We start from the raw sequence: 25,728 nt of genomic DNA, 5'->3' as shown, positions 1-25,728 counted from the left end.
GAGAAGCGAACTGCAGGCCGTCCATACGCTGGAACACCACTCAGCAACAGAAAGAACGGACTGCTGGCACACACAACACCGATGGATCTTGAAAACACTGGGTTGAACAAAAGAAGGCAGATGCAAAAGAATGCATGCTATAAGAACAAGCAAAACCAATCTATGGCGGTAGAATTCCGAACAGAGCTCACCTGTGGAGCGTGGGGTGGGGGGGACTGACCAGAAGGGGACAGGCAAGAGATCGTAGAGGACGTGGACCTTCATGTCTTGACTGGAGAGGTAGTTACATGACTGTGCACATTTATCAAAACTAATTGAATGATACGCTTAGGATCTGTGCATTTCAACTTTTTCTTCCATTTAAAAAAAAATTTTTTTTTAAGGAAAAAAATAAAGATGATCTCCAGTTCTTACACTCAAGCCAGGCTCCCCACGTTGGAGCAGAGGGCTCCTGAGCCCACCACAGCCCTGGCTCGCTCCCAAGGCCCCCCAGACACCTCCCAAGAAATCCTTGTAACTGCTGTGTGGCTGAAGCAGAAGAGGCGGGATCTCCCGAGTCGAGTCAGTGCTAGAGAACAGCGCCCTCTGGCTGCCTCTGACGCCGGCTTCCTATAGCAAGCAACGTGTCCCTTCCAACATCTCACTTCAGTTTCCAAAAGGAAAGAGGAAAAGTTGGAAAGAAGTGAGGGAATGAGAACAGGTCCTGAGCTAACTACAAAGTGTGGCTTTCCCAGGGGCATAAACTTGTGTCCACAGACAGGACAATCCGCAGAACTTTGGAGCCCAGAACACAGCCTCACAGCAACCTGCGCAAGACAGCTACCTTTACCCCTGACTCACAAACGAGAGCACTGGCACTCAGAGAAGTGACTTACCAAGAGCACATGATCGTAAGCAGCCGAGCTGGGTCTTGGCCACGATGTACTACCTGATGCCTAATTTATACAAATCGTACCGAACCCTAAAAGGTGGCAGATTTGAAAGGAAAAAGAAGTTGCAAATGGGCGATGTGGCCCAGGAGGGGTTACCATGGAGGGGGAATGATGTCCCCATTGTCACTTGGCTGTACTCAAGGGGGGCACTTCTACGTGGACTGTATACAGATGAGCTCCCGAAGCTTTTAGCACCAACTGGCAGCCTCCTCTCTGATCCCATAGGAACCTGGAGTCACCGTCTGTCTATGCTTGCACTGCCCAACATGGCAGTCACTAGCCACAGTGGCTGTGTGGATTTAAATTTATCTTTACTCAAATTTGAAAGTTCAGTTTCTCAGCCACACACTTCAAGTGGGCAGCAGCCACACGAGGCTGGGGGATTCTGTGATGGACAGTGCAGGTCCACTTGGGGCCTTTAATCCAGGAACCCCCCAAAGGGTGCAGTTTGCTGGACCATGAGATGGCTCTGCCTGTGGGTGTCAATCAGATGAGGCCAGTCGCTGGTGGTCAGGGAGGAGGTGTATGCAGAGGGTGCGGGAACTCCAGGGCAGCGGGAGAGGGGGCAGGTGGCGCGGCGGCCTCTGTCCTCTCCGGCAGGCGCCTGCTTTGTCCTCTCTTTCAGAAGCGAGTTCTTTTCCTGACCAATGACTACTTCTTCACGGACATCAGCGACACACCCTTCAGGTGAGGACCCATGCTTTATTTGAGGGGGAAAGGAGGGTGACACATGAATTCCAGCAACTCACGGTAGAACTTCCACGTTTGGGGGATGGATTTACTCATATTTAGTAGGCAATTTTGTGGTGTAAACCCAGGTCAACACTCAAAACTTGAGGTCTAGACCTGCTTTCCCAGTGTAGCCTAGTGTGCAGTTCTGGAGCCAGAGTGCCTGAGTTTAGATGCTAACTCCACCCCTTATAGGCTGAGTATCCGGAGTCAAGTTACTTACCCTCTGTGAAGTGGTCAGAGCACACACGCACTTAGCTGAAAGGGGCGCCTTCTCGTAAGACGAAAGCATTGAATTTGAAGACCTCTCAGGTCCTCACTGTTGTCACCAGTAAACACCTGCAGGGTTGCTGTCTATCGTGTATGCCAGTGGAAACACAGAAGACAGCTGTTCGTGCGTTCGACAGAAAGCAGTTTTTATTTTGGGGTAGTGCAAGCCAGGAGCGAGGTTGGTCTCACGACCTGAAATGAACCAAGCTCCGGAGCAGGTGGGGTCACAGCCTTTAAGGATCCAGCTCCAGAAACTTATGCTGCCCAAGGAGGGCTGGGTTATCCCTCTGTGCGTGCAAGCGGGGTGAGTGTGCAAGTGCAGGGTGGCAGCGTGTGTGTTGCATGTAACCCATGTTCTCTTGGGGTGGAGATTTAAGCATTAAAATGAAGGGGGCCTTGTGTTGTCAGGAGGTGAAATCTGGGGCAGAGTTGAGACTAGTGCACAAACTCCAGATCAGGGCAGAGCTGGTTTGGATCAGATGGGGTCCAGCCTTGGTCGCTATCACAGAGCGACTTTCGGAGCCAGTCAGCATTGTTGAATGAAAGGGAGGGAAGGAAGAGGACCAGTGCGGGAGAGGAGGCGAGGAAGGGGCCGCTCCCACCTCCAGGGTGCACGTTTGTGTCTGGGCACTGCACAGTTCAGGACCACGTGGCCTGTACCTCCGAATTACCTCACTTCTCAATGAAGCCCTGGTTCCCAGCCCCGGCTGCTCCCGAGAGGGCCTGAGGAAATTTGCAAGTTGCCCATGCCTGCGCCTCATCCAAGCCAGTCTAACCGGAATTTCTGGGGGCGAGGCCCAGTCACTAGTGTCACTTAGAGCTTCCTAGGTGATTCAGTGTTCAGCCAAGGTTCTAACAGGAGAGGAAGGCACAGTAGGATTCCCCGGCGGGGAGAGGAATCTCCTGTTGGTGGAACAGCCCGTGAGACATCGAGACCTTTCTCCATCCTGGGGGGTCCCTGGGAGGGTCAAGACATGCCTGGGTTGAAGCGGGAGCTGAGAGGGCTCTTGGGCTACAGAATTCCCAGAGTCCTTCCCAGGAAGAAAGGCTGCTGGTCAGTTCTAGAGGGACCACCTGTGAAGCCAAGGGCAGAGAGGGGCCTGGCATGGCTTGTCGTGGGTGCGAGAGGCTGCCACCCGTGCAGCTGGTGGGGGCACGAGGCGGCCCGGAGCTCGGCCTGCCATGGCTGTTGACAACCGGCGCCCTCTCTTCTCTCCCCGCAGCCTGGGAGTGGTGCTGTCCCGGGGCCACGGAGAGTACATCCTTCTGGGGAACACGTCCGTGGAAGAAGGTGGGTGGGCGACAGGTTGTGCTGGACAGTTCAGTGGGGAATGGACTCTCCCGGGGTGGCGGGCGGGCCGGCCGAGGGCAGCCTCCATGGTCCTGCTGCCGGGGCTGCCGTGAGCCCCGCCTCGCCTGTCACACCCGGGAGCCCCGGGGCTGCGCTGAGCATAGCAGGACATGACGTGACCCGTGGAAGACTGCAGGGGACAGCCGCTGTCACGGCCACCTCACACCCGGCGGCGGGCAGCAGCACACGCTTCTGTCGCAGCTCAGGCTGGAAGGTCGAGTCGGTTCGCCAGGCCTTGAGCTCGCGGGGCCCGGCCGGACGGTCTCCCCGGGCCTCTGCCAGCTCCTGGGGCCCAGCGGCTCCCGGACTGCAGCCTTCAGCCCTGCCCCCGCGGCCACATGGCCTCCTCCCCTCGGGCACCTCTGACCGCGGCTCGGCTGCTCCTTCCTATGAGGACCCCAGTCATGTCAAACCAGGGCCCACCCTGATGACCTCAACTTAATTACATCTGCCAAGACCCTATTTCCAAAGAAGTGCACATTCCCAGGTTCCAGGGGTCAGGATTTCAACATTTTGCGGGGGGACACAATTCAACCCATACCAGGGTGCTGCTGGGAGGTGAACCTGAGAGAACAGCCCCCCATCCCAACCTGCCCTTGACTCAGAGCTGCCCAAGCGCCCAAAACAACAAAACCCGCATCCAGGGCTCAGGAATATCCCTGGAAGTCCCTGGAAGATGTGGTCACAGTTCTACTGTCCATTCCCTTTACCAGCCCTCGACAGCATCTCATCACTCCATCCTTCTGCCACCTCCGGTCACTGTCACCTCTCTCCTGACAACCACGGTAGCCTCCAACTGGTCTCCCTGACTCTTTCTTTCTCTGAACTTCAGCCAGAGGGTCTTTCTAGAAATGCCCGACCTGACTGTGTCGCTCCTAATGGCCCTTCTACGGCGTCCTCACCTTTCCGTTCCTGCCCGCGCTGGGCTGCAATGTCTTCCTGCATGCCATGCTCTCCCTTGGGATGCTCTCCTCTCATCCCAGCTCTCCGCAGCCCACTCTCAGGTCCCAGCCGAGACGCCACTTCTCCAGGAGCTGTCCTGGGCAGATCCCCTCTCCCCGCACCCAGACTAAGTTAGGTGCCCACTGCGCACTCACCAGGAACCTGTGTCTGTCCTCCCACAGCACATGTCCATGGCGTTGGAATACTCTCCTCCGCAGTCCCCCACCGTCCCCCAAGCGATCATCGTGCCTCTTCCTTCCCACACTTTTCCTCCTCTACCCAGCGGATATTCTCCAGGGGACAGAGGGTGCTGTGTTTTACCCACTTCTGTGGGCAGACAGACCAGTGGTCCAGGGGCCTGGAATCCCGGAGCGACTGGGCTCACCTTTAGCTGTTTGCCTGTGTCCGCGTCAGCCCAGTGTCACTTCCCAGGGCTCTGCAGATGCCCTGCGGGCCATGGCATCACCGTCTGCTGCAATGTAACAAAACTTGACTGGGCACTATTTGTGTTGGAGCGTGAGTAGGTGCCAGTGGGGCATCTGCTCATTTGTTCATTCAGCCGATGGCGTGTGCTGAGCTCGTGGTTGGTGCGGGCTCCGTGCTGGGCAAGAGGCTTCAGAGGGCAGAGAAGAGACAGGGCCCAGCTCAGGGCTCATCTCTGACCAGCCACTCCACTCAGTCGGGTACAGTGAAGCCAAAACCACAGCTTCAAAGTATTAGCTGTTTTGATGGAGACACTGAGACGATGTGGCCTCTTCAGGGTGCTGCTGGCGAGCAGAAGCAGTAGGGCATGCCCACACCAACTGACACCCAACCCGGGAGGAGGACAAAAAAGCTGGGGGAGGAGGGAGGGATGGCCCCAGCTGGCTGGGTGGTGTTTGTCCTGCGCCTCAGAGAAAGAGTGTGCTGTGGCCGCGAGGCCTGAAGGAGAACGGGCACGTGAGGGAGCAGAGGCAGCGCGGACAGGGGTGATTCTGGGGTGATTCTGGGCAGTCGTGTGCAGGCTCGCGGGTGCTGCCTCCTGCAGGGAGCGTTGTCCTGAGCGTGTGCTCTGCTTTCAGGCCTACACGACTTGCTTCACCCGGATCTGAGCCTGGCCAGTGACTGGTAAGCGGGGAGCAGAGGATGGGAGGGGGAAGGTGGGATTTTTAAGGAAACACTGACTCTCCTGGGTTCCAGGATCTACTGCGTCACAGATATCGACCCCGAGCACCGGAAGCTCAGCCAGCTGGAGGCTGTGGTCCGCTTCCTGACAGGCGACGACCCGGACCTGGAGTGTGAGTGCCAGCTGGCCAGCAAGGCGAACTTTCCCCTGGGACCCTGCAGCTCGGGACTTGGCAGGGAGGGGTGGGGGCTGGAGGGGAGGTGAGCTGCCCCACAGTCCTATCTCTGGAGCACATGGATGGCTTAGGGAGAACAGGGAGATTCCCAAAGAGAAGGGCAGAGCCAGCCTTACTGTGGGGCCAAGCTCGTGTCTACATATTCTTGGAACTATGGTGACATGATGGATCCCCGTGTCAAGGACCAGGATCTTTCTAAGGCTCAGGAGAGAGCACTGTGGAGGGCATCCACCTGCCAGATCTGTCCCTACCACCACCGAAAAGTGGTCCCCGGGCAAGCAGCTAACACTCCACACCCTGAAGCCCCCACCTGCACAGAGAAGAACATTTGGCCAGACGGCCTTTAACGCCTGTGGCCTGTGAGCGTCCCTAGGCCCTGCTCCGCAGGCCGACCTTAAGTCCCCGCAGTAACGCAGCTGCGGCGCTGTGGTCCACACCCTCAGCATGCCCCCGTTCCCCCTCTTTAGAAGAAAGAGTAGGTCATCTCGTCACATAAGTGTCACCCCCACACGAAGGCTCTGCAGGCCCAACAGGGCACTCTTTTTTCATTAATTCATGCCGTCGACACATCTGAACTGAGCATGTACTGTGTGCCGGGCCGGGGTGGTGCAGGAGCCACAGAGGCCACCCACAAGGCCCTTGCTCTCATGGAGCTTACAACTTAGTGGGGAGACCAGACCACAGACAGGTTAGCATGCACGTGTAGGTGTGAGTTGTTACAGATTGTGACGAGTGCCAGGAACAGGCTGCTGTGCGGGAGAGAAATGCGCCACCTCTGTAAGGAGGGGTCGCTTAAGCTAAGGATGAAAGAGAACCACCCTGATGGCTTTATGGGGTCTTTGGGGGTGACAAAAAAGTTTGGAACTAGATAGAGGTGGTGGTTGCACAAGATTGTGAATGTGCTTAAACACCACTGAATTATATACTTTAAATTCATTAGCTTTATGTTATGTGAATTCTATCTCAATAAAAATAAATAAATTTTTTAAAAAGAGAGAAAAGAGTCACCCATGCAAAGACTGGGGAACAGAGCACCCAGGCCAAGGGAACAGCATGTGCGGAGGCTCTGAGGCAAAGAAGAGCTCAGCAAGTTCAAATTCACAGAACTGGCAAAAGGCCAGTGTGTGCCAATGGTCAAGGGTGCTGCGAGTGGAGATGGGAGAGGCAGGCGGGCAGACCCACGTCTGCTGTCGCTGAGGGTCTCCACGTGTCACTGAACACTAGAGCTGGGAAGGGCCTGAGCTGCCATTCAGTCCACACCTGCCTTTTGGGGGCTGGAGAGCTGAAGGCTGAAGAGGGCAGGGCTTCCTCCAGCTCACAGGGTGGATTCACATGTCCCAGACACTCATGGGGCACATTCTGTTCCCGGGACTCCAGAAGAGCAGTTGGGCTGTGTTCATCATCACGGGGAACAAGGAGCCAGGTCTCCTTCCATCTTGCCCAGGTGACGAGGAGCTGGTGCGGGAGGTGCTGTTTGACGCGGTGGTGACGGCCCCCATGGAAGCCTACTGGACGGCGCTGGCTCTCAACGGCTCTGAGTGCGTACCAGGGTGCCCTCGGGCTCCCTCCGTGGGGTCAGGGCCCCTCCTACCACCTGCTGGCAGCTCAGGAGATCACCCACCCTCCCGCCTATGGTGGACGACAGCAAGGGTGGGAGGGCCGGGGTGGGGGTGAGAAAGACCTTCACACGGCCCCACCCAACAAAGCAGGCCCTCGAGCAACCCCCCTGGGGACGGCTGCTGCCTTCTCCCTGCTTTGAGACAGCACCACGTACAGGTCCCCGAGGCGCAGGTCTGAATCCCCACCCCAGGACAGCCCCATGCCAAGAACCCGTCTCTGGGTTGGGCTCTTGCCAGGACAGCCCCTTAGCCAAAGTGCCCTGGTAAGAGCAGCTCAAATAGTTTGGAGCCTCATTTCCAGCAGGTAAGGTCAGACACCCATGAAGTTGACCTTGGTGTCCCCCAGTCCCTTAGATTTCCTCACTCCCTTAGTGGCAGACAGAAAGACGATGGCGTGTGAGTGTGTGTGCACTCATGGGAGTGAGTGTTGAGGGGGCGGGGGCCGTGTGAGACATTGATGGGGTTAGGATTACAGTGGGCCATTCCTTGCTCCTGGACTGGAACAGGCAACATCATGAAGATGTCAAACCTCCCCCAGACATTTAACAAGTTAACTCACTAATGCTAGCCTAATAAAAACACCACCAGCACTTTTTAGCAACGATCCTATTGAAAAAAAGCAAGCTGTGGACTGCTGCACGTAGTTGGGGAGACAGTATTTGTATGTATGTACATGTATTACATATATATAAATACACATATGTACATACGTTACATATATGTAAAATATCTGTGGAAGGCTATTTAGGAAATGCTTCTCTTTGGTTGCTTCTGGTTAGAAAAATAGGTAACTGAAACAGGAATAGTTATTCACTGTATAACTTTCTGTACAATTTTGAACCATGTAAATATACGACTTACACAAAATTAAACAAAACCAAAATACAGAAAGAAAAAGAACACAGTGGGCCGGACCTGGTTCCGAGCACTCAGTGTGTACTGACCCGCTCGATCCCCACAACATGCTGCGATGTAGGTCGCCATCACTCTCGCTTTATGGATTAGGAAACCCAAGCAGAGTGAGATCAGCCACTCGCCCAAGGCATGTGCCTCCTAAGTGGCAGAGCTGGCATCAAAAGCAGGCAGCCTGGTTCCAGAGTCTAGATACTTAACCCCTGTCCTGTCCTGCTTTCTACAGAGCGGTGATCACTGGGTTTGGAGAGAAAAGGCACAATCTTCATCTTTCCAAGTTCAGAGATTCACCACAGATGTTTTTAAATGTTGAGAAACATTAAGAAGCAAATATTCTTAACCAGGGTGTGCATTAGGAAAGATGACCTGGGGGATTAATATAAAATAACTTAAAGCTAGGGAGAAAAACTATATAACCATCTCCATAGATGCAGAAAAGGCATTTGAACAATATTAATATCCATTCATATTTTTTGAAAGCCATTCAATAAAGTTAAAGTTGACCTAAACCTGAAAGCCAGCATCTCAGTGGGGTGAGAGGCTCTCCCATAAAGGCAGGAACAGGACAAGCAGGCCCACGTCCCTGCTACGATTTAACAGGGTCATTAGTCAGTGCAATAAGACAAGAGAAAGCCATCAGGCCATGAGGACTGAAAAGGAAGAAGTAAAATTATCTCTATTCAAAGATGATATCATTATACACCTGGAAACTCCAAAAGAATTAATAGGAAAACTACTATAACCAATAAAGAATTTAGTAAAGTAGCAGGTTATAATATCGACATTCAAAAGTTAGTAACTTTTATGGGCCGGCCCTGTGGCGCACTGCTACAGTGCGCCGCTTGGGAGCGTGACGGCGCTCCCGCCAAGGGTTTGGATCCCACATACAGACCAGCTGCTCACTGGCTGAGCGAGGTGCGGGTGCAACACCAAGGGTTGCGATCCCGTTGCCGGTCCCGGTCCGGTACTGGCGCGACACTGAGGGTTGCGATCCGTTGCTGGTCACGAAAAAAGACAAAAAGGAAAAAAAAAAAGTTAGTAACTTTTATCTTTACAAAAAAACCAGATAGAAGATATAATATGAGACAGCTTATTTAGAAGGGCAAGAAATAAGAAATATAAAGTTGTAAGACGATGAGAACATATAAGGCATAAACTATAAGAACTGTCCAAAAACCTATATAAAGAAAATTATGAAACACTCCTGAAATACACAAAAGTAGACTTGAACACATAGAAAGATATACAGTGGTTGTTTTGTTTGTTTTTGTTTTGGGGGCTGGCTGGTGAGGGGATCTGAACCTTTGACTTTGTAACCTTGGTGAAACATACAGTGTTTCTGGGTAGGAAGACTCAACATCATAAAGATATTAATCCTCCCTAAGTTAACTTATAAATTTAAGGCAATTTAAAAAAAAATGCCATCAGTATTTTTCTGCATCCAGATAAATTGATTATAAAGTTCATTTGGATGAGAGGCGAGAATAGCCAGGAAGTCCCTAAAAAAGAAAAGAGATGGAGGGAGGTTGGTCCCACCAAGGTGTCAAGCATGTTGCAGAACCTCTACAGTCTACAAAGTGCGGTGCTGGCGTGTGATTAGACAGGAGACCACGGGAACAGAGTAGAAAATCCAGTTACTCCTTTTAAATGCGTGTGGAAATTTAGTATATGACAAAGGCATCCTGTCAAATCAGTGAGAGAAGGAGGAACTTCTTAATAACTGGCTTGAAAGCCATATAGAGAAGGAAAAAATTGTATTTTTTTCTCACACCATACACCTGGATAGTCCAAATGAATCAGAGATTTAAATGTAAAAAATGTAACCATATAAAAACTAAAAGAAAACATGAGCCAATGTCTGTAAAATCTAGGAGTGTGGAAAACTTTCCTAATAATGAACCAATATTCAGAAGCAATAAAGGAATACCTGATAAACTTAACAATGTAAGGATGTTTATACAGCAAAAATAAAATATAATGCAACTCATAAAACAGATAAAGGGTTGCTATATATAATATATTCATGGTAAAAAACAAAACATTTTAGACAGAGAAGTAATAACCGAACCATTTTGTAAAAAACGTGGTCAAAAGATATGGACAGTTCATAGAGAAACAATGCAAATAGTCCATAAATATATAGAAAAATGCTCGACCTACCTCATAATAAAATAAATGCAGGGCTGGCTGGCTTGCTCAGTTGGTTAGAGCCTGGTGCTTGATAACACCAAGGTCAAGGTTTTGGATCCCCATACAGGCCAGCCACCAAAAAAAAAAAAAAATGCAAATTAAAACTCTACTGAGACTGTACTTCTCAGCTCTCAGATTGACGCCCTCTAAATTCGCTAAGTGGAACGTCTTGTCCACCTAGCTTAGCTACCGTCTTCCTAAGTGGAACATCTCATACTAGGAAGCAGTAAGTTACTGATGACTAGGAAGATTGTGCCAAAGGGATCCAGAGCCCATTTGAAGAAACTTCACTGGCCAAAGGTGGGACAATTAGAGCAGTGAAACCCATTCAATATGTTAAAATACTTGGGTTCATGATGATACTGGGGGAAAAAAAAAATACCTCATGTGGGCCGGCCTGGTGGCGCACTGCTACAGTGCGCTGCTTGGGAGCACGGCGACGCTCCCACCGAGGGTTCGGATCCCACATACAGACCGGCCGCTCACGAAGTGAGGGGCGGGCGCAACACCGAGGGTTGCGATCCCATTGCCAGTCTCGGTCCGGTACGGGCGCGACACTGAGGGTTGCGATCCATTGCCGGTCACGAAAAAAGACAAAAAGACAAAAAAAAAAAAAAAACACCTCATGGGTCATCTTTGGAAGATGTTAGAAAACAACTCATTATTCTAAAAACTGGTAAACAGAAAGAATCAGTTATTTATCCTGCCTCTCCTGTGCAAATTGCACAGGATAAGCAAACATTGATAAGGGGAAGTTTTTCTTTATATAAGTTTTTCAGGTAAGAATAAAACAATAAAGAAATGAAGGAAAACAACTATTTTGCAACCACTAACCAATCGGGTGGCACGTATATTCTCCTGATGAAGAATACACCACCTGTGAAAACTCACCCCTGAATCTGGCCAGGCCCCCAGGTCTAACGGCCAGTTTATAGGAAATACCGGAGACAACAGAGCATGCCCAATAATACCGCAGCCCCACTGTCAGCCACGTCCAGACAGGGAGAAACTCCACGGGACAAATGACCTAGGCTGGTCAGCAAACAAATTGCAAGAAAAACAGAAGGGTGAGAGAGAGAGAAGGGAGAAAAGGAATCAGGTTAAAAGAGACTACAGAGGACTGCTTGTGGCGATGGGGGTTCTTATGGGGTGATGAAAGTGTCCAAACGTTCACGTGGTGATGGCCATACAACTCTGTGAATAGACTAACAACCACTGGACTGCACTCTACGTAGGTGAGCTGTATGGTGTGTGGATTATAACTCAATAAAGACACACCTGGAGAGAGAAACGACAGACAGAGAGGTATCAACCAGTGACAACACCTGGGCCTTAGATTCTGAGGCAACCAAGCCGTAAAAAATTCATGAGGCAACTGGATTATCTGATGATGTTAAGGAATTGTGGGGTTTTTTAACAGATGTGATAATGGCATTGAGGTTTTTAAAAAATCCTTATATTTTAATGATACAAATTTAAATATTTGCCGAGGAAATGTCTGGGATTTGCTTCAAAATGATCTGGTTGAGGGGGTAGGGCCAGGGGTTGGTAATTGTTGTGGCTGCGTTTCAGGTGGTGAAGCGCCTCAGCTCCTCCCTACCTTTTGGTAGAGAATTAGATCAGGAAGCTCCTCAGAGACACACAGGCCCCACCCAGAGTCTGACTCCGGGTCTCCTGCGGGGCTCCAGGGCTGTAATCTTTAAGTCCCACATGATCCCAGCGCTCGCCCTGTAACAGCCCTGTCTCTCCAGCACTTGAGTTGGGTGAGACCCCTGCCCGAATCTCTGATCTTTTCCTCGATTTTCCAGACTTTAGATCCAGTTCTGGATGCTGTTCCTCCTCATTGCATGGAGCAGCCTCCCCTCATAACCTCTTAGGGAAGACCCGACAGGCTGACCCCTGAGCCTTGATGAGAAGACGCTGCCTGGGGCAGTGCTTTGGGTATGGGCGGCCTTGTGAACTCACTAAAGCCCACAGATCAGACTGGGTAACAACCTCCAGTAAATTAGCCAAGTTAGAAGTGGTGACCTCCCCCTGGTGCCATCCGCTTTCACACTCTGGTGCCATCATCATAGCGTTATGGCTTTGAGACTGCCAGGAAAACTAGTCACACTCAGGCTAGCTGATGAAGTTTCCTTTTTTCAGTCTTGTTGGCAAGGTCACAAAGTCCACAGGACTTCTCTTAGGGGTGTGGATGGTGCCTGCTCCTCTTCCCTTCACATTTCAGTAACAGGAAAAATATGGGAAAGGACTTTGAAACCATGAAGCGTTATGCACGTGCTAGTCACGAGAAGTTACTGTTCTGGGACAAAATCTCCCTTCCTGAATTCCTTCTATCTTCCAAATCCAACCTCCCCCGCACCCCAACCGCAAGCCAGGTGGACGAATTAGGAGCTAGATCTGACAATGCAGAGAGGCAGAGGCCCAGGGGTCCACTTCACAAAGAGAGGTGCTGCCTGGAAGCCAGAATGCAGCCTTCCTGGAAAGTTCCCCCTGATTCAGGTCAGGCGCAAGTTCAGAGAGGCCCAGAAACCCCTGCAGGTCTTCTCTGAGCTCTCTCCTGCCCCTGGGGACCTGCTGCTGCATCCTCCTGCTTCGTCTGCCTCACAGTGAGTCAGAGCACGTGGACATGGCTTTCCTGGGCACCCGGGCCGGCCTCCTCAGAAGCAGCTTGCTCGTGGGCTCCGAGAAGGTCTCTGACAGGTGAGTCCTACTGGCTGCTCTGGGGAGCATGGTCCCTGCAGGGTGGAAAAGGACTGAATTCTCAGACATGTCCCTGTGGCCTGTGAGGACAGAGATTGGTCTCCAGCGTGCTAGGCCTCCGGGAGTCCAGCGTGGACAGAAGGGCTGGGATTTACAGATCGAGAGAGAAAAGTAACCCTTCCACCCAGGCGTGGACACATCCAGGAGAGGATGGAGCGTGGTCCAGCCAGGGAAGAGAGCAGCCAAGATCTCAAAGTGAGAGGGTCGACCAGAGATCCCACTTGGAGGAATCTCTAAGAAACCCAACATTGTTTTCCTCTCTGGGACCGGTCTCTACGTGACAAGCTTAATCTGCTGGCAGTGTCCCCACTTTGTGGACGCTTTCTCTGCCCCTAAGGCAGAGGGGCTGCTGCTGGAGCCCTGTACCCGGCGTGGCCTTACGGACAAGCCGCTCCCTAATCACGTGGGAGATTCAGGATTATTCTTCTCACCTGGTAGCTCCCTGTGGCACATGGAAGGCTTTAGACCCTAAGCCAACAATTCTTACCTGGGGGTGACTTTGCCCCGCTCCTGGGGCCTTTGGCAATGTCCGTGGATATTTTTGGTTGTCACGGCTGGGGGAAGTGGGGAGGCTGCTACTGGCATCTAGTGGGTAGAGGCCAGGAATGCCACTAAACATCCTAAAGATTGGCACAGGCAGCCCCTACCACAGTTATCTGGTCCAAAATGTCACTAGTGCTGAGGCTGAGAAACCCTGCTCTAAGCACAGGCGGGATGCTGGGAGAGCCCTGCCTGTCGCCCCGCAGGCTCCCGCCCTCACAGGGAGGCTGGGCCCAAGGAGGGGGTGGGGACAGCGCCACCTGTTGCTCCGCAACCTGGGAGACTCAAGCAGGTGAGGGCTACCGGGCACCTGGAGAACAGAGGGGGCTCTGGGGAGAGCCGACCCCGCTCTCCTCGCCTCCCACCGGCAGCTGCTTCTCTCGCTAACCCGAGCACGCTCAGCCGCGGAGTGCCGTCTCTGGGCTTCTTCCAGGACTCTGTGACAAATCCACACTTGCTAAGCAAAGCCAAGGCTTTCTAGGAAAGCACACGAAGTTGCTCTTCCCTGTCCCTCGCTACGTGGAGAGGCGAGCACGCTGCGGGGCCCCTTCCCACGCTCCGGCTTTGTCCACACCCTCTTTAAAGGCTTCCAAGGATGGAACAAGGAGGTCTCCACACGCAGAGACCTTGCCGAGGTGGCAGGTGGCACAGCACCAACCGCGGCCACTCCTGGCCCAGCACCGCCGACGCTCAGCAAGGCAGAGCGGCTCAAAAAGAGGGACCCAGACGGGTGCTTCCGGAGGAGCGTGCTGGGGACCCACGCCCTCCGCTGGTGCAGTGGTAGACAGCGTGACCACACTGTCTCCTCAGACGTGCAGCCAGCCAGACAAAGGAAATGGGGTGACGTCCAAATGAAGGGTTTTCGTAAAGATGGAAAGCATAGCCCATCACGCAGACCCTGTGCCCCCCGAGCTCCTACTGCACCATCAGAGGCAACTTCACGTTGACTCTGGAAAGGGCAGGAGTTGCTGGGGCTCCTGGTCCGGGGCAGTGCTGACCCAGGGCTAAGGTCTGCCACGAGCCCATCTGCAATGCTGCCAGAGTAGAGCGGAATCACTGTCTTGGCCCAGCCAAGGTGATCTTGTGTGGAAAAGGGAAAAGGACGAACATGTTCCCGGGTTCAGGGGAGGTGCCAACTCTTCCTCCTCGCAGGAAGTTCCTGACGCCTGAGGACAGCAGCAGCACGTTCACCTTGGACCACTTCCCTGTGTGGTACCGCCAGGCCTCGGAGCAGCCCGCAGGCAGCTTTGTCTTCAACCTCCGCTGGGCAGAGGGACCAGGTAAACCACAGCCCCCTGCTCCTGGGGATGGCCCAGGACCAGGCTGCCCCTCCAAGCTGCGCTCCTGGTGGGAGATTATGAACGCAGCGTCCAGACCCCCAGGGCTGCTTCCCTCCCCTCCCTCCTGATGCAGCTTCGTGACCGCGGGCCCTGCACTGGATGCAGGGCTGCCGTGCTATTCCCCAGCCAGGGGAATTTCTAGCCCAAATTCCAAATATGAAGAGATCAGAAGAGTAGATCTCTAAGATTCTTCTATTTCTAAAACTCTGTCTTTGAAAGTTCTGTAAACAACCCAGATGAAAGTAGCAGAATTTCACTGGGAGTCGCTGCACTGACCAGGTGGGCAGGGCCGCCACGGCTCTTCCCAAACAAAAGTAAGCAGCCTTGCCTCCAGTGCTCAGGATCACGCAGGAGCGGCAGCACGGGGCCCCAGCCTGCTCCTATGGCGGGAAAGGACTGGGGGCTCCCAGGTGTGAAGAGGGCGCCGGGGTCGGGCCCTCACAGCCCAAGCCAGCAAATCCCTACCAGGCCAAGGACCAGGAAGGTTCTCAGAGCTGGCAGACACCTGACTCCCAACCCCCAGCTCCCACTCTGGAAAATGTCCCCTCAAAAAAAGGAAAATTAAATGACTTTAACAGACAACCAAGAAAGCTGCAAAATGTTTAAAACCCAGAGGACCCTTGGAGTCTGCATAGCCTTTCCCTCTTGATTTACACTTGGAGAGACTGTGGCCCAGGAGGTTGAGTGGCTTGTCCAGGGCCCAAGAGTTTGTGGCCGAGCAGCTCCACAGCAGGTTACCACTGGGGGATCAGATCCCAGCACAGTGAGCGGGGCCCCCAGGAAGCATCCAGGCGCAGGTAGGCGGTGGGGGGAAAGCAGTGGGGACGTCGGAGCGAGCTCAAGATGCCCTTCCCCCAATAGCCTTCCAACCACCACTTCTGCCAAAACCATCCTCCAGCCGCATGGTGGAGAAACTGCCAGGGCTGGTGCTGGGGAGGCTGACAGCAGGAGGAGCGGCACCCCTGAGCCCCCTGCAGCCTTCCCTGCCTGTGCTGTGCCTGCCTCTCCAGCCCACGGCAGCTCCCTTCACCCAGGCGCCCATCACTAAATGCTTTACGAAATGTTTCTCTGCACATAACTCGTTCGATCTGCACCAGCCCATGAGATAAGCGTAGTTATTTTCTCTCATCCTCCACGGGGAGAGTCTGAGGCTCAGAGAGGTTCTGTGACTTGCCCAGGATCACATAGCAAGGGAGCCACAGAGCCAGGCTAGAACCAAGGTCTGCTCACCAAAGTTCAGGCTCTTTCACTGAATGTAAGGCAGGAGGGGGGAAAAAGGGGGGTATTTTTATTCCCAATGCAAGCCCGTGAGGCAGGTTCTCAAAGCCAAGGTGGAGGTCCCCATCCCTCACTGCCCACTCTGAGGCAGAAGGAGGCAGCTCTTCCTCCCTGGCTGCGGGTCTGTAGCAGGGCGGAGCGCCCTCCGGTGCCTGGGGAGGTTCTTTAGGGTGTCTGGGGTGAGGCCGTGGCCCCTGCCCCCAGCCCCTGGTGATGGTGCCCTCTGCCTGCCCTGTCACTGGGACTCTCCTGCTGGCTGCTGGGGGAGCTTTACGTGGTAGTGAGGTGCAAGGGCCGTGGCTGGGGGACTGAGCCACAAGGGAACAGAGGGAAGCTGGTGACCCAAAAGGGGGCTGCTGAGGAGGGAGGGGCAGAGCTGTCCCTGCACACCCACGGCTGCTTGCTCAGCTCCACACCTCTGCACACTCCCATCCACCCCTAAAAGAAAACAGCAGTCTCATTTTAATGGGGGAAGAACCCAGAGGAGGCGGAGGAGGAGGGGAGGAGCTGGCTGCAGCCTGAGTGGAGGCTCCCTGTCTCCCCAGCTGATGCTGCCACCGTGCCTGGGGCCTGGTGGGCTGAGTTCTGCCCACGTGGAGCTGTCTTTTGCAGCCAGTGCCTGAGAAACCTGCCAGCATGTGGCAGTCTTGCCAGTGCCCAGGTGCTCGGGTCTGTCTCTCCTCCTTATACAGCTGTCTCATCCAGGGCCAGCCCTGGGCAAGTCCCACCTGCACTTGCGACCCTGCTCATCCACCCCCAGTGTGGTCCAGGAAGCCACTGTGACCCAGGCACCAAAGTCCTGGTGTCCTGGAGACCACGTCATTAGGGTCTCTACACCCTCACTTGGTGTTTTCTACAAGCCTATACTGGCTGGAGCACACGCTCAGCAGACCCTGTGGCTGGAAGCAGCCTGCAGCGCCCAGGAAGTCCTGCAGGGTCAGACACAACACTGTCTTCTAGATGTTTCCAGAAACAGGACGGGGCAGTCAATTTCTGTGCCTATTGTGGTCCCTTGGACTTCATCATAACAAATTTCTAGAACCAAGGATAACCTTACATATTGTAAGTTCCTGGAATCAGAGAGTAGTTTTAGACTTCTGTGAGATATTTGATTTCTGCAAGGTGTGATGGGAGATCTTAGCGCTATGGCAGATGCTAAGTCCCATTAGTACTGACACTGTTGTGGTAGCAGTCTCTACAGGATTCCCAGGACTGGTTTGTTTCATGCAGATTTGATAGCAAGACATTCTAACAAAATATGATAGCACATGAAAAAGTTTTGCCCCTTTGTTGGAATATGACCTGGAGACAAGACTGCTTTGACAAGCTGGTCCAGGGCCACAGGCTGATGGGAAGAAAGACAGCCGCGGCCACACAGTAACATCTGTAAAGAAAGCGAAAGGGCAGGAGGCTGTAGTCAGCGTTGGAGTAAGGTTCCCGTGATTGCAGGAGGACCCTGATGTGGTCTGCCTGGGCCATAGTCCTCCACCCTCCAGAGCCAGAGAGCTCCGTTCTAAGGGACAGCTGAAACTGCCCTCCAAGTTCCGCACCTGTAGTGGCCTGGTTCTCCTAAAATAACTGGGAACAGCCAAGCAAGGCAAGCCCTCTTGCCTCCAGGGCCTGGCAGTATCCCGGACCGAGTGCAGCAACGTCTGTGAAGCGAGCCAAAGGTGTGGGGTGGGGTGGGGCAGGATGGGGCGGCCACCGCCAACCACCAGGATTTATGGAGCGCCTCGGGTGTACAGCTCCCTGTGGCATCCAGCTTCCTGAGCAGGACGGTCACTGCACCTCTGACTTGTGCTGACTTGCAGAGGGCGACCCAGAGTCACCCACACCCCGTCCTGGTGCAGCATAGGTCTCTGGGTAAGACACATGCTGAGAGGACAGGACACTGCAGGGTCCCTGAACTGATGCCACCTAGAGCTCAAGGCCTTGAGACAGAGCACAAGTCACAGTGGCAGCATGATGCCGATGGTACCACCACATTGTTCAGGTGGCTGGAGACCACGTGTTCACCTGGCAAGTTCAGATCTGCACAGAAAGGAGGGACGGATCTGGCACTTAGGAGGCACTCTGCCATGACCCATGGTTGATGGTAACCACCCGTCACAGCAATGACTCCTGCAAACGCAACCCCTGCCTGGGTTAGTCAAGCAGTGTCTTAGCCTGGTATTCATATCTGTCTTCTACTCCAAGTTAGTGGCAGGCTCAGCTCACCCCAACCACTTCTCTTCTGGGGTGCTGAGAAAGTGACTTGGTGATCTTTGTTTCCCTAGAAGGTGCGGGCGAGCCAGTGGGAGTGACGGCGAGCACAGCTGTAGCCGTGACCGTGGACAAGAAGACAGCCATTGCTGCAGGTAGGAGCTGCCTTGGTGCCACTGAGGCCAGGAGGTTGTGAGTCAATGTCAGAGTAAGGCACCCGGTGACAGCAGGAGGACCCTGGTGGTCTGCCCAGGCCACAGTCCTCCAGCTGTAGTTTTCCCAGGTAAACTGTGGGGATGAGGGAGGTGGAATCTTCCTAACCCGCTGTGTTTATAAAACTGTGAAACCGCAGATCAAGAGAATGCATGCAGGGAGTGAAACGAGGCCCAGAGAGGCCGAGATCCGCCCAAGGTCACACAGGATGGGCACTGGCCAGACCTCCCTCCCGCCCAGCTGTCGCTTCCCTCTCCTGTTGCCTTGGGCTCTAGTGTCAGCCTCGAGGGGAGCTGGGCTTGTGACTCAGATCCCCAAAGTAAGAGCTCAATATGCATGTGCAGTACATGCCAGCACCGTGGGGACTGCCCCCGGGCCCTTCTCATTTGTTCCTCAGGGTGACCCAGTGAAAGCGATGTGTCTGGCTCCATTTTACAGATGAGGAAACCGAGACAGGAAAGTTATTTGCCCAAAGACCCACAGCTAATAATGAGTGAAGCTAGCATTTGAGCTTGGGCACTTCTCTCTAGAGCCCAGGTTCTCTGCCCTGTGCCACAGAGTGCCACAACTCACATGACAAGAGCACCCGGTGCCCTCATGAGCATCCCTGGTTCTGTAGTTTCTTGGTGCCTATGAAAGTCCTGGTGGCACTGTCTCCTTGTCTGAGAGTTGTCAGGCTTCTGCAATGAAGCCATCCTTAACCTGGTTTCAGCTTCCGTGTCCCGGGCCCAGCCATGTTACGAGAAGCTGCACGATCCGATGGGCACTCACCCATCAGCATTGTGTGGCCGTGAGCCTGGCTCCTGCAGCCAGGCTGGGGTGGGCGGCAGGGGCAGTGCACCTCTGCCCTGGGCTGGATTCAGGCAGTGGGAATGGAATGAGCAGGCTCTGTCTTTCCGCCGCAGAGAGGGCCCAGGGCTGCCCTGGGTCACGGTCCTGGGCTGCTCTCCACTCTGGAGTAAGAAGTGGTGACAATGCCTCAGTGTGACATTGCCGCACACCCTAGGTAGGAGATGCATCTCCAGGAGTCTGCGGGATGCAGCTGCATACAGCACTTGGAAGGAACTCCTGCCATCCCAGCTGCCACAGCCCCGGCCACACTAATCCCAGACCCATTCCCAGGCCAAACTTTGACCCCAAACTTGTCTCCCTAGAGAACGTCTGTGGTCCCAGCCCAGCCCGTTCCCATCCTGCTCCCACATGCTGTGAGCCTTCTCGGCTCCTGTGCACCGGCGGGTCTAGGAGGGAGAAGGAACACAGGGCCAGGCTGCTGGCTGTGCTTTCCTGCGTTCTCCAATTATTTCATATCATTTTAACTCAGAGCTGAATTAGAGCCGAGAGGGTTGCCATGGAAACCGTGTCCCAGTGCCTCTGGTTCAACTCACTGCTGCGGCAGACGCTCTTGCGCTCTGGGGTGCATGGATGTGACAGGAAAAGATGAGGCACTGGAGACCCGATGCTTCAATGCATATTTTCCTTTTTGTCCCCGTTTGTAATTTCCTCTCCCTGGCTTATGGTTCAGTCCTGATCCTGTGGCTCGCTGGGGCCTGCCACTCAAGGAGGGTGGTAGCTTGTTTGCTGTCTCTGGAAGCTGGTGACCCTATGTGCACATGAGCACAGGACATGAGCATGGTGTCTGCGATGGGGGTTGCACATGTGACATCTGAGCACAGAGCCAGGGAAAGTAGGGGAAGGACACTCAGACCAGCTACAGGCGGCTGCGTGGCGTGCGCAGCTGCTGTGTGTGTCGCCGCGGGTTCACACAGAAGGGCAGGTGGACGAGGGGGGATCATTTTAGTCTCTAAGCAGCTGACTTATCAACAACTCATGCAGAATTTCTAAAAATCTAGCTTCTTGATCAGGACTCACTTTCAATTCTGCACATCCTCCAGGCCCGAGGTGAGGAATGTGGACATGCGTAGTGACCATGGTGCCATAATGTGCAGCGTGTTTCTCTGTCGGGTGGCCCTTGCACAGGGGTCTTTGGGTGCTGGGCCTGCTGTCTGGAGCTGCCTAAGTAGGCCCTCACCTTCAGACCTTTGTGGGGTTCTCTCTGGGAACCGTGACATTTGAATAAGGCATTGCAGAGACCCTGTCCTTTGTTTCTGCAGTGGGGCTGGGGAAAGCTTGTTTTCAGCCTGCTATGGCTACTGGGGCTGGAGGAAGGCTGCGTCCCCACACTCATCACTGCCTGGGCAGGGTGAACAGCCCCATTGTGCACGGAGTCGAGCTGGGCTCTACGAACAAACACCCTAATGGTTCACTTCTTGCTGGGTGGGGCTGGTTCTTGGCTTGTTGGGTTGGCATCCAAAGGATGGCTCCTGAGAAGGAGAAAATCCATCTTAGTCTCTGAAGACTAATGAACCATAGAGTTCAGACCCTGTTGGCCAGAGGCCAGTCCAGCCCTGGAGGTGGGCCACTGGGCACGCAGCGAGCCTGGCTTGTCACTCGGGTTTGGAGTGCCTAGTAATCCCAGAGGCCTTCCTCTCCTGCTGTCCCCTCTCCTCAGCACCCACCCTCCCTCCCCCAGTCCATAATTCTGATTCCCCACTGCTGAGCCCCATGGAGGGACCATACTCATGAGCCCAGATGTTCTTTGCCTGAAGTTGGTCTTGACAGAGTGCGATGCTAACGGCTTAAATGAGCCCCATCACTGTCAGCAGAGCCTCACAAGACTCACGAGGCCCAGGCAGAAAAGCCCTCACGCTGCCTCCCTCTGAGCACAGCAGGTACCCTGGGCAAACCGTGCCCTCTCACCGCATGGCCCATCTGCCTTTGGCTGCCAGGCCCGATTCACATCACGCCAGGCTGGTGAGCACCCCACGCTCACTTTCCCCCCACAAGCCTGGGTGCTGCCCAGCAAAACGCCCCTGGGGCTCGCCAGCCAGAATGCGGGCTGGCTTAGAAGGCCAGCTCGCCATGACCCGAGCTTGCTCCCCCACCACAGAGACCCACTCTACCCAGGACTCCGTGTCCTCTCCTGTCCCAGGGCATGCAGCGTGGCCCCAGGGGCGAGGCAGCCATCTGCCGAGGGGAGCTCTGTGCACCAGGGAGACATCCGTCAGCACTTTGTCAGCTGCCTGGGGAGCTGGGGGGGCAGGAAGCAATTCTCCCAGCACCCACGTCCACTTCCCACCCAGTGAAGCCAGGAAGTACGTAGGAAAATACAGTCTTTATTGGTCTTCTGAAACAACAAACCAGAAATATAATTTTGCCTTTAAAAATCTTCCGTCTTGGGCTAAAGATACCACCACTGACGAGCCCTCCCCTCCCCCCTTCCCTTTAGAAAATCTCCAGATCCGGTGTCAGCCCACAAGCCAAAAGAAGGAGGAAGACATTGCCCCCAGCCTAGGGAAGGCAGCCAGGGCCCAGGGTGTCCCTGTCCACCTGCTGGAGGGTGACCTTCTCAAAGGCATTCCTTCCCGGCCTGCCCCACCCACCACGCTCCTTTAGGAGTAGGCTGGGTCGAAGGGGACAAGGTGAGCTGGGCCTGCCCCTTCACACCCTCTGCAGATCCTTCATCTCTTCCTGTGCCACCACCGTAACCCCCGTCGCAACCCTCGTTAGGCATGAGGAAGGCAGTGTCCAGCAGAGGGAGACCTAGGTACCCACCCAGACTAGGGGAAGGGCAGACCTCGAAAGGGAGATTAGTGACCCTGAAAATCTGCACGGGCTGGAGGCAGCTTTCTCTGTTCCAGACAGGACCCCTGGCCCACTCCCTGGTTTGGACTGTAATCCAGGGGCAATTAGGAGCTCCGGGGAGGCAGCCTGAGCAGATAAACCCTGGGAAAGGAACCCCGTCGTGAAAGCCTCAGCAGAATGTGGCTGCCTCCTCCTGGCCCTGCAGTCTGTTTGGGTGTGCCAGTGGGCAGCGAGCCCCAGTGAGGGCCACTGAGTTCTCTGCCTGCCACCTCCTTTCCCCAGGGGGTGCCACCAACTGCAGAGAACAACTCAGTCCCGAGGTCATGGGCTGGAAGGTGCTGGGGAGGGAGGGGTGAGAGGTACAGAGGAACGGTGCTCAGGCTGCAGGTACAGGAAGGGACTAGCAGGTGTCCCCAGGGGGCCTGGCAGTGGTGATGCACCGGGCAGGACTGAGCAGGCACCCTCTGGCGTGTGGCTGGCTCTCAGGGGGTGCTATCCACGTGCCGCAGCTCCCAGGCCTCCTGGCGGTGTCCCCAGGAAGCCCAGCAGGAGAGGTGCGATGGGTTGCCATGGTGACAGCAGTCCTCCTGCAGCTACTTTGGCCCACTTGAGAAGATCTCTGAGGTCCTTGTGTTATTGGTTTGTATTCCTCCTTGTGACTCAAGAAGGCTGCAGTGAGCAGGCAGGAGGTCCCGGGTCCCGGGTCAAGGGGAGGAGTGTGTCTCTGCCGCCCCCACCCTCACGGCGCTGTCTCCACATGGCTGTGTGTGTGTGTGAGTTGTGTCACGCTGTGTGGCTGTGCTGGTGATGCCATGAGTGTGTGGGAGTGAGTTAGTGGCTCCAGGAGCGGTGTGGTCAGTGTGGTCCACAGCAGATACAGGGGCGTAGCGGCGTCAGCCAACGGAGAACGTTATATCACAGCACTGTGTTTCTAAGTGCCAGGGCCAGGTGACAGGGTTGGTGTGTCTGCTTGTTAGTACCAGCAGGTGAGAGCTGGACCCGCTTTCACACTGCAGGGGGGTTAAAAACATCTGTCTGGCTTAGGAGAGAGTTACAGAAATCTACCCCTGGCCCCTTATCACTCCCTCCCCACCCCTTAAATGCTGACGAGGTGGGGAAGGGCAAGAGGTAGGGAGAGTCTCCAAGCTGTGACTACCCCCAGGGCAGGAAGGGGAACAGAGGAAGTCTCAGTCCAGAAGCCCCCTCTTGCACACACAGTCCATCCCTGTGGCCAGAAGCTTAGGGAGATCCCCCGGAGGTTCCAAAGGTCTGGTGGCCCAGAGAGGAGCATCAGCAGGAGGCTTCAGCGCCACGGCGGCTTCCAGGAGGACCTGAAGTTCATGGAGAGGGCCCCAGCCGGGCTTGTCTGCTGGGGGCTGGGAGCAGAGTGGAACTGGGGGGAGGCGGTGGCCACTGCCAGCCAAGCAGGGACCATGACAGAAGGAAGGACTGGCCCTGCTGGAGCAGCCCGGTGTGTTCTCCCTGCCTTCCTACCTGGCCAGGTGGGGTGGGCTCTCAGGCCACAGAAGAGATCTGCTTCTGGTCTTCATGCTCGCCCTCGGGGTCCCCCATCAGTGGCTGGCGCTTCTTGAGCTCCCGGTGGTACTTGGCCATGAGCGAGGCATAAATGCAGCCATAGGCAGCGGCCACCACCATCATGATGCAGACGACGCCGCAGACGACGCCTGCGATGATCACAGTGCCGATGGCCCGCCTCACGCTCACGGGCCGGTACCTCTGCTTCTGGGGGCAGGCTGTGCTGGGCTCTGTCTCAGGCTCAGCCCTGGGCTTTGGCTTAGCAGGCTCTGGGCTGGCCTTGGTGCAGGCTGGCCCAGGAACATCCAGGCCCGCTGAGCTGTTCTGGTCCTCCAGCTGGGAGCAGTAGTTGAACATCTCCATGGGGACCATGCGCATGTCCTTCCCCCGCAGCTCCTTGGGTAGGGTGCAGGCAAGCTGGTCCAGGCGCCCCCCTGCATCCAGGGCAGAAAAAAAGGGGGGCTGATCAGACATCCAGCACCTGGACTCCCTCTCCCCATCCCCAGCCCCCGAATGGAAGGCCCAAAAGGCATAGTTTCGAATAGCAAAGCAGTCGATCCTGGTACCACCATCTGTGGAGAAGAAGGGGAGGAGGGGGCCAGCACGGACTGAGCCCAGTGCCACAGTGGGGCAACTAAACGCATCACGCCATTTCATCCCTGCAGAAGCCACATAGAATGGCCACTATCATTCCCGTTTTATAGAGAAGCCCACCATTTCGATCAAGCCTGCCCTCTGCAGGGTCAAGCTGACCCACAGGCCAGGGCAGTGCTGAGGTGCGAAGGTGCTCAGGAAGGAGCTGTCGGCACAGACAGAGCCCAGCATCCCTGCCGGACCACAGCCCTGCCCCCAGCCCGCCTGCTCCCTGCCCGCCCAGTGCTCCCGGACCCTGCTCTCAGCACAGCACCTTATCCTCCAGTGTTCTTCCCTCCCTCGAAAAGGACAAAAGCCAAAAGCCACCGCTTCAGCCACTGTTCCTCCATGCAGGACCTTCTGGTTGCATAAGAACACCTTCTTGGAGTCGGGAGGAAAAAGTTGGGCAGGGATGCTTCCCTTCTCCTCTCCAGGAGCAGCCCGATGGCCCCATCTGTGCCCAGACACAGTGGCCTTTAACAGGGAGTCCCAGAGACACACAAGGCTGAGGAGAGGCAGCTAGTGCTGAGAGGAGGTGTGGGCGGTGGTGGGCGCACAGGCTGGCCGTGACGTCTTCATGACGAGGCCCAGGCACAGCCACAGGGAGGCGCAGATGCAGAAATCGATGGGGCAAGAAGCAGGGTTGCTGACATCAGTAACCTGCCTAGATGTCCCCTATGAAGCGACGTTGGATTTTGGCCCTCTTTCAGCTTCTAGGGAAACCTAGATTCAGGCACTAGACACCCTACTGAAGGGACTTGGGCTCCAGCCGCTCCGTCACCACCAGTTCCCTTTCCCAGCCCCACTGCCACAAATCTCCTCATGCAATAGACCTCAATCTCTCCCTGGGAGCTGATGAAAACATCCTGGGATTGTCTTTCCGACGCAGTGCGAGGTGGAAAGCAGCTCCACTACGAACCATCTGGAAAATGCCCATCCCATTGCATGGCTTCAATGCTGGGAATTAGGTTCCTGATGTCTGTGTGAAGGGTCAGGATGTTTCCTTTGGATACCACGTTGGTGTGAGTGTGGAGACACTGGCCTCAGTTCCCCTGAGCCGCGACAGCTGGGTGTCCCCGGCAGGCCTCACATCGGGCGTGGGTTGCCTCTGTGCAGGTGGAGAGCTGGGGGCCAGGGGGCAGCGACCTCACTTTCCTGCTTGGAAGACCATGCCCGAGTCCTGGCTGAGTCATCTTGTGAACATTATTTAACTTATTTAATTTCTTTTTTTTTTCTTTCTTTTTTTTTTTTTTTTTTTTCTTTTTCCGTGTCCGGCAACGGATCGCAACCCTCAGG

The 25,728-nt window shown here is 54.8% G+C and overlaps 2 protein-coding genes across 2 annotated transcripts in view; one reads left to right on the top strand and one right to left on the bottom strand.

Annotated features, from left to right (window-relative positions):
• CACNA2D4 (calcium channel, voltage-dependent, alpha 2/delta subunit 4) overlaps nt 1-25,728 on the top strand; it is a 114,031-nt gene that overhangs the window by 52,736 nt on the left and 35,567 nt on the right. The window contains exons 17-24 of the mRNA XM_008572436.1: nt 1,558-1,619; nt 3,155-3,222; nt 5,286-5,331; nt 5,404-5,501; nt 7,009-7,102; nt 12,896-12,988; nt 14,741-14,868; nt 18,483-18,563. Coding sequence (XP_008570658.1) covers nt 1,558-1,619; nt 3,155-3,222; nt 5,286-5,331; nt 5,404-5,501; nt 7,009-7,102; nt 12,896-12,988; nt 14,741-14,868; nt 18,483-18,563 — 670 coding nt within the window. The remainder of the gene's footprint in view (nt 1-1,557; nt 1,620-3,154; nt 3,223-5,285; nt 5,332-5,403; nt 5,502-7,008; nt 7,103-12,895; nt 12,989-14,740; nt 14,869-18,482; nt 18,564-25,728) is intronic.
• Nucleotides 21,775-25,728, bottom strand: part of LRTM2 (leucine-rich repeats and transmembrane domains 2) — a 10,489-nt gene continuing 6,535 nt past the window's right edge. Inside the window, exon 4 of the mRNA XM_008572435.1 lies at nt 21,775-24,233. Coding sequence (XP_008570657.1) covers nt 23,779-24,233 — 455 coding nt within the window. The 3' untranslated portion in view covers nt 21,775-23,778. The remainder of the gene's footprint in view (nt 24,234-25,728) is intronic.

This window comes from Galeopterus variegatus, unplaced genomic scaffold (genome assembly GCF_000696425.1).
Source record: "Galeopterus variegatus unplaced genomic scaffold, G_variegatus-3.0.2 Scaffold784, whole genome shotgun sequence".
In the NCBI taxonomy this organism is placed as follows: domain Eukaryota; kingdom Metazoa; phylum Chordata; class Mammalia; order Dermoptera; family Cynocephalidae; genus Galeopterus; species Galeopterus variegatus.
Note: the sequence above shows the minus strand (reverse complement) of the source record. Positions and strands in the feature narration are given on the sequence as shown.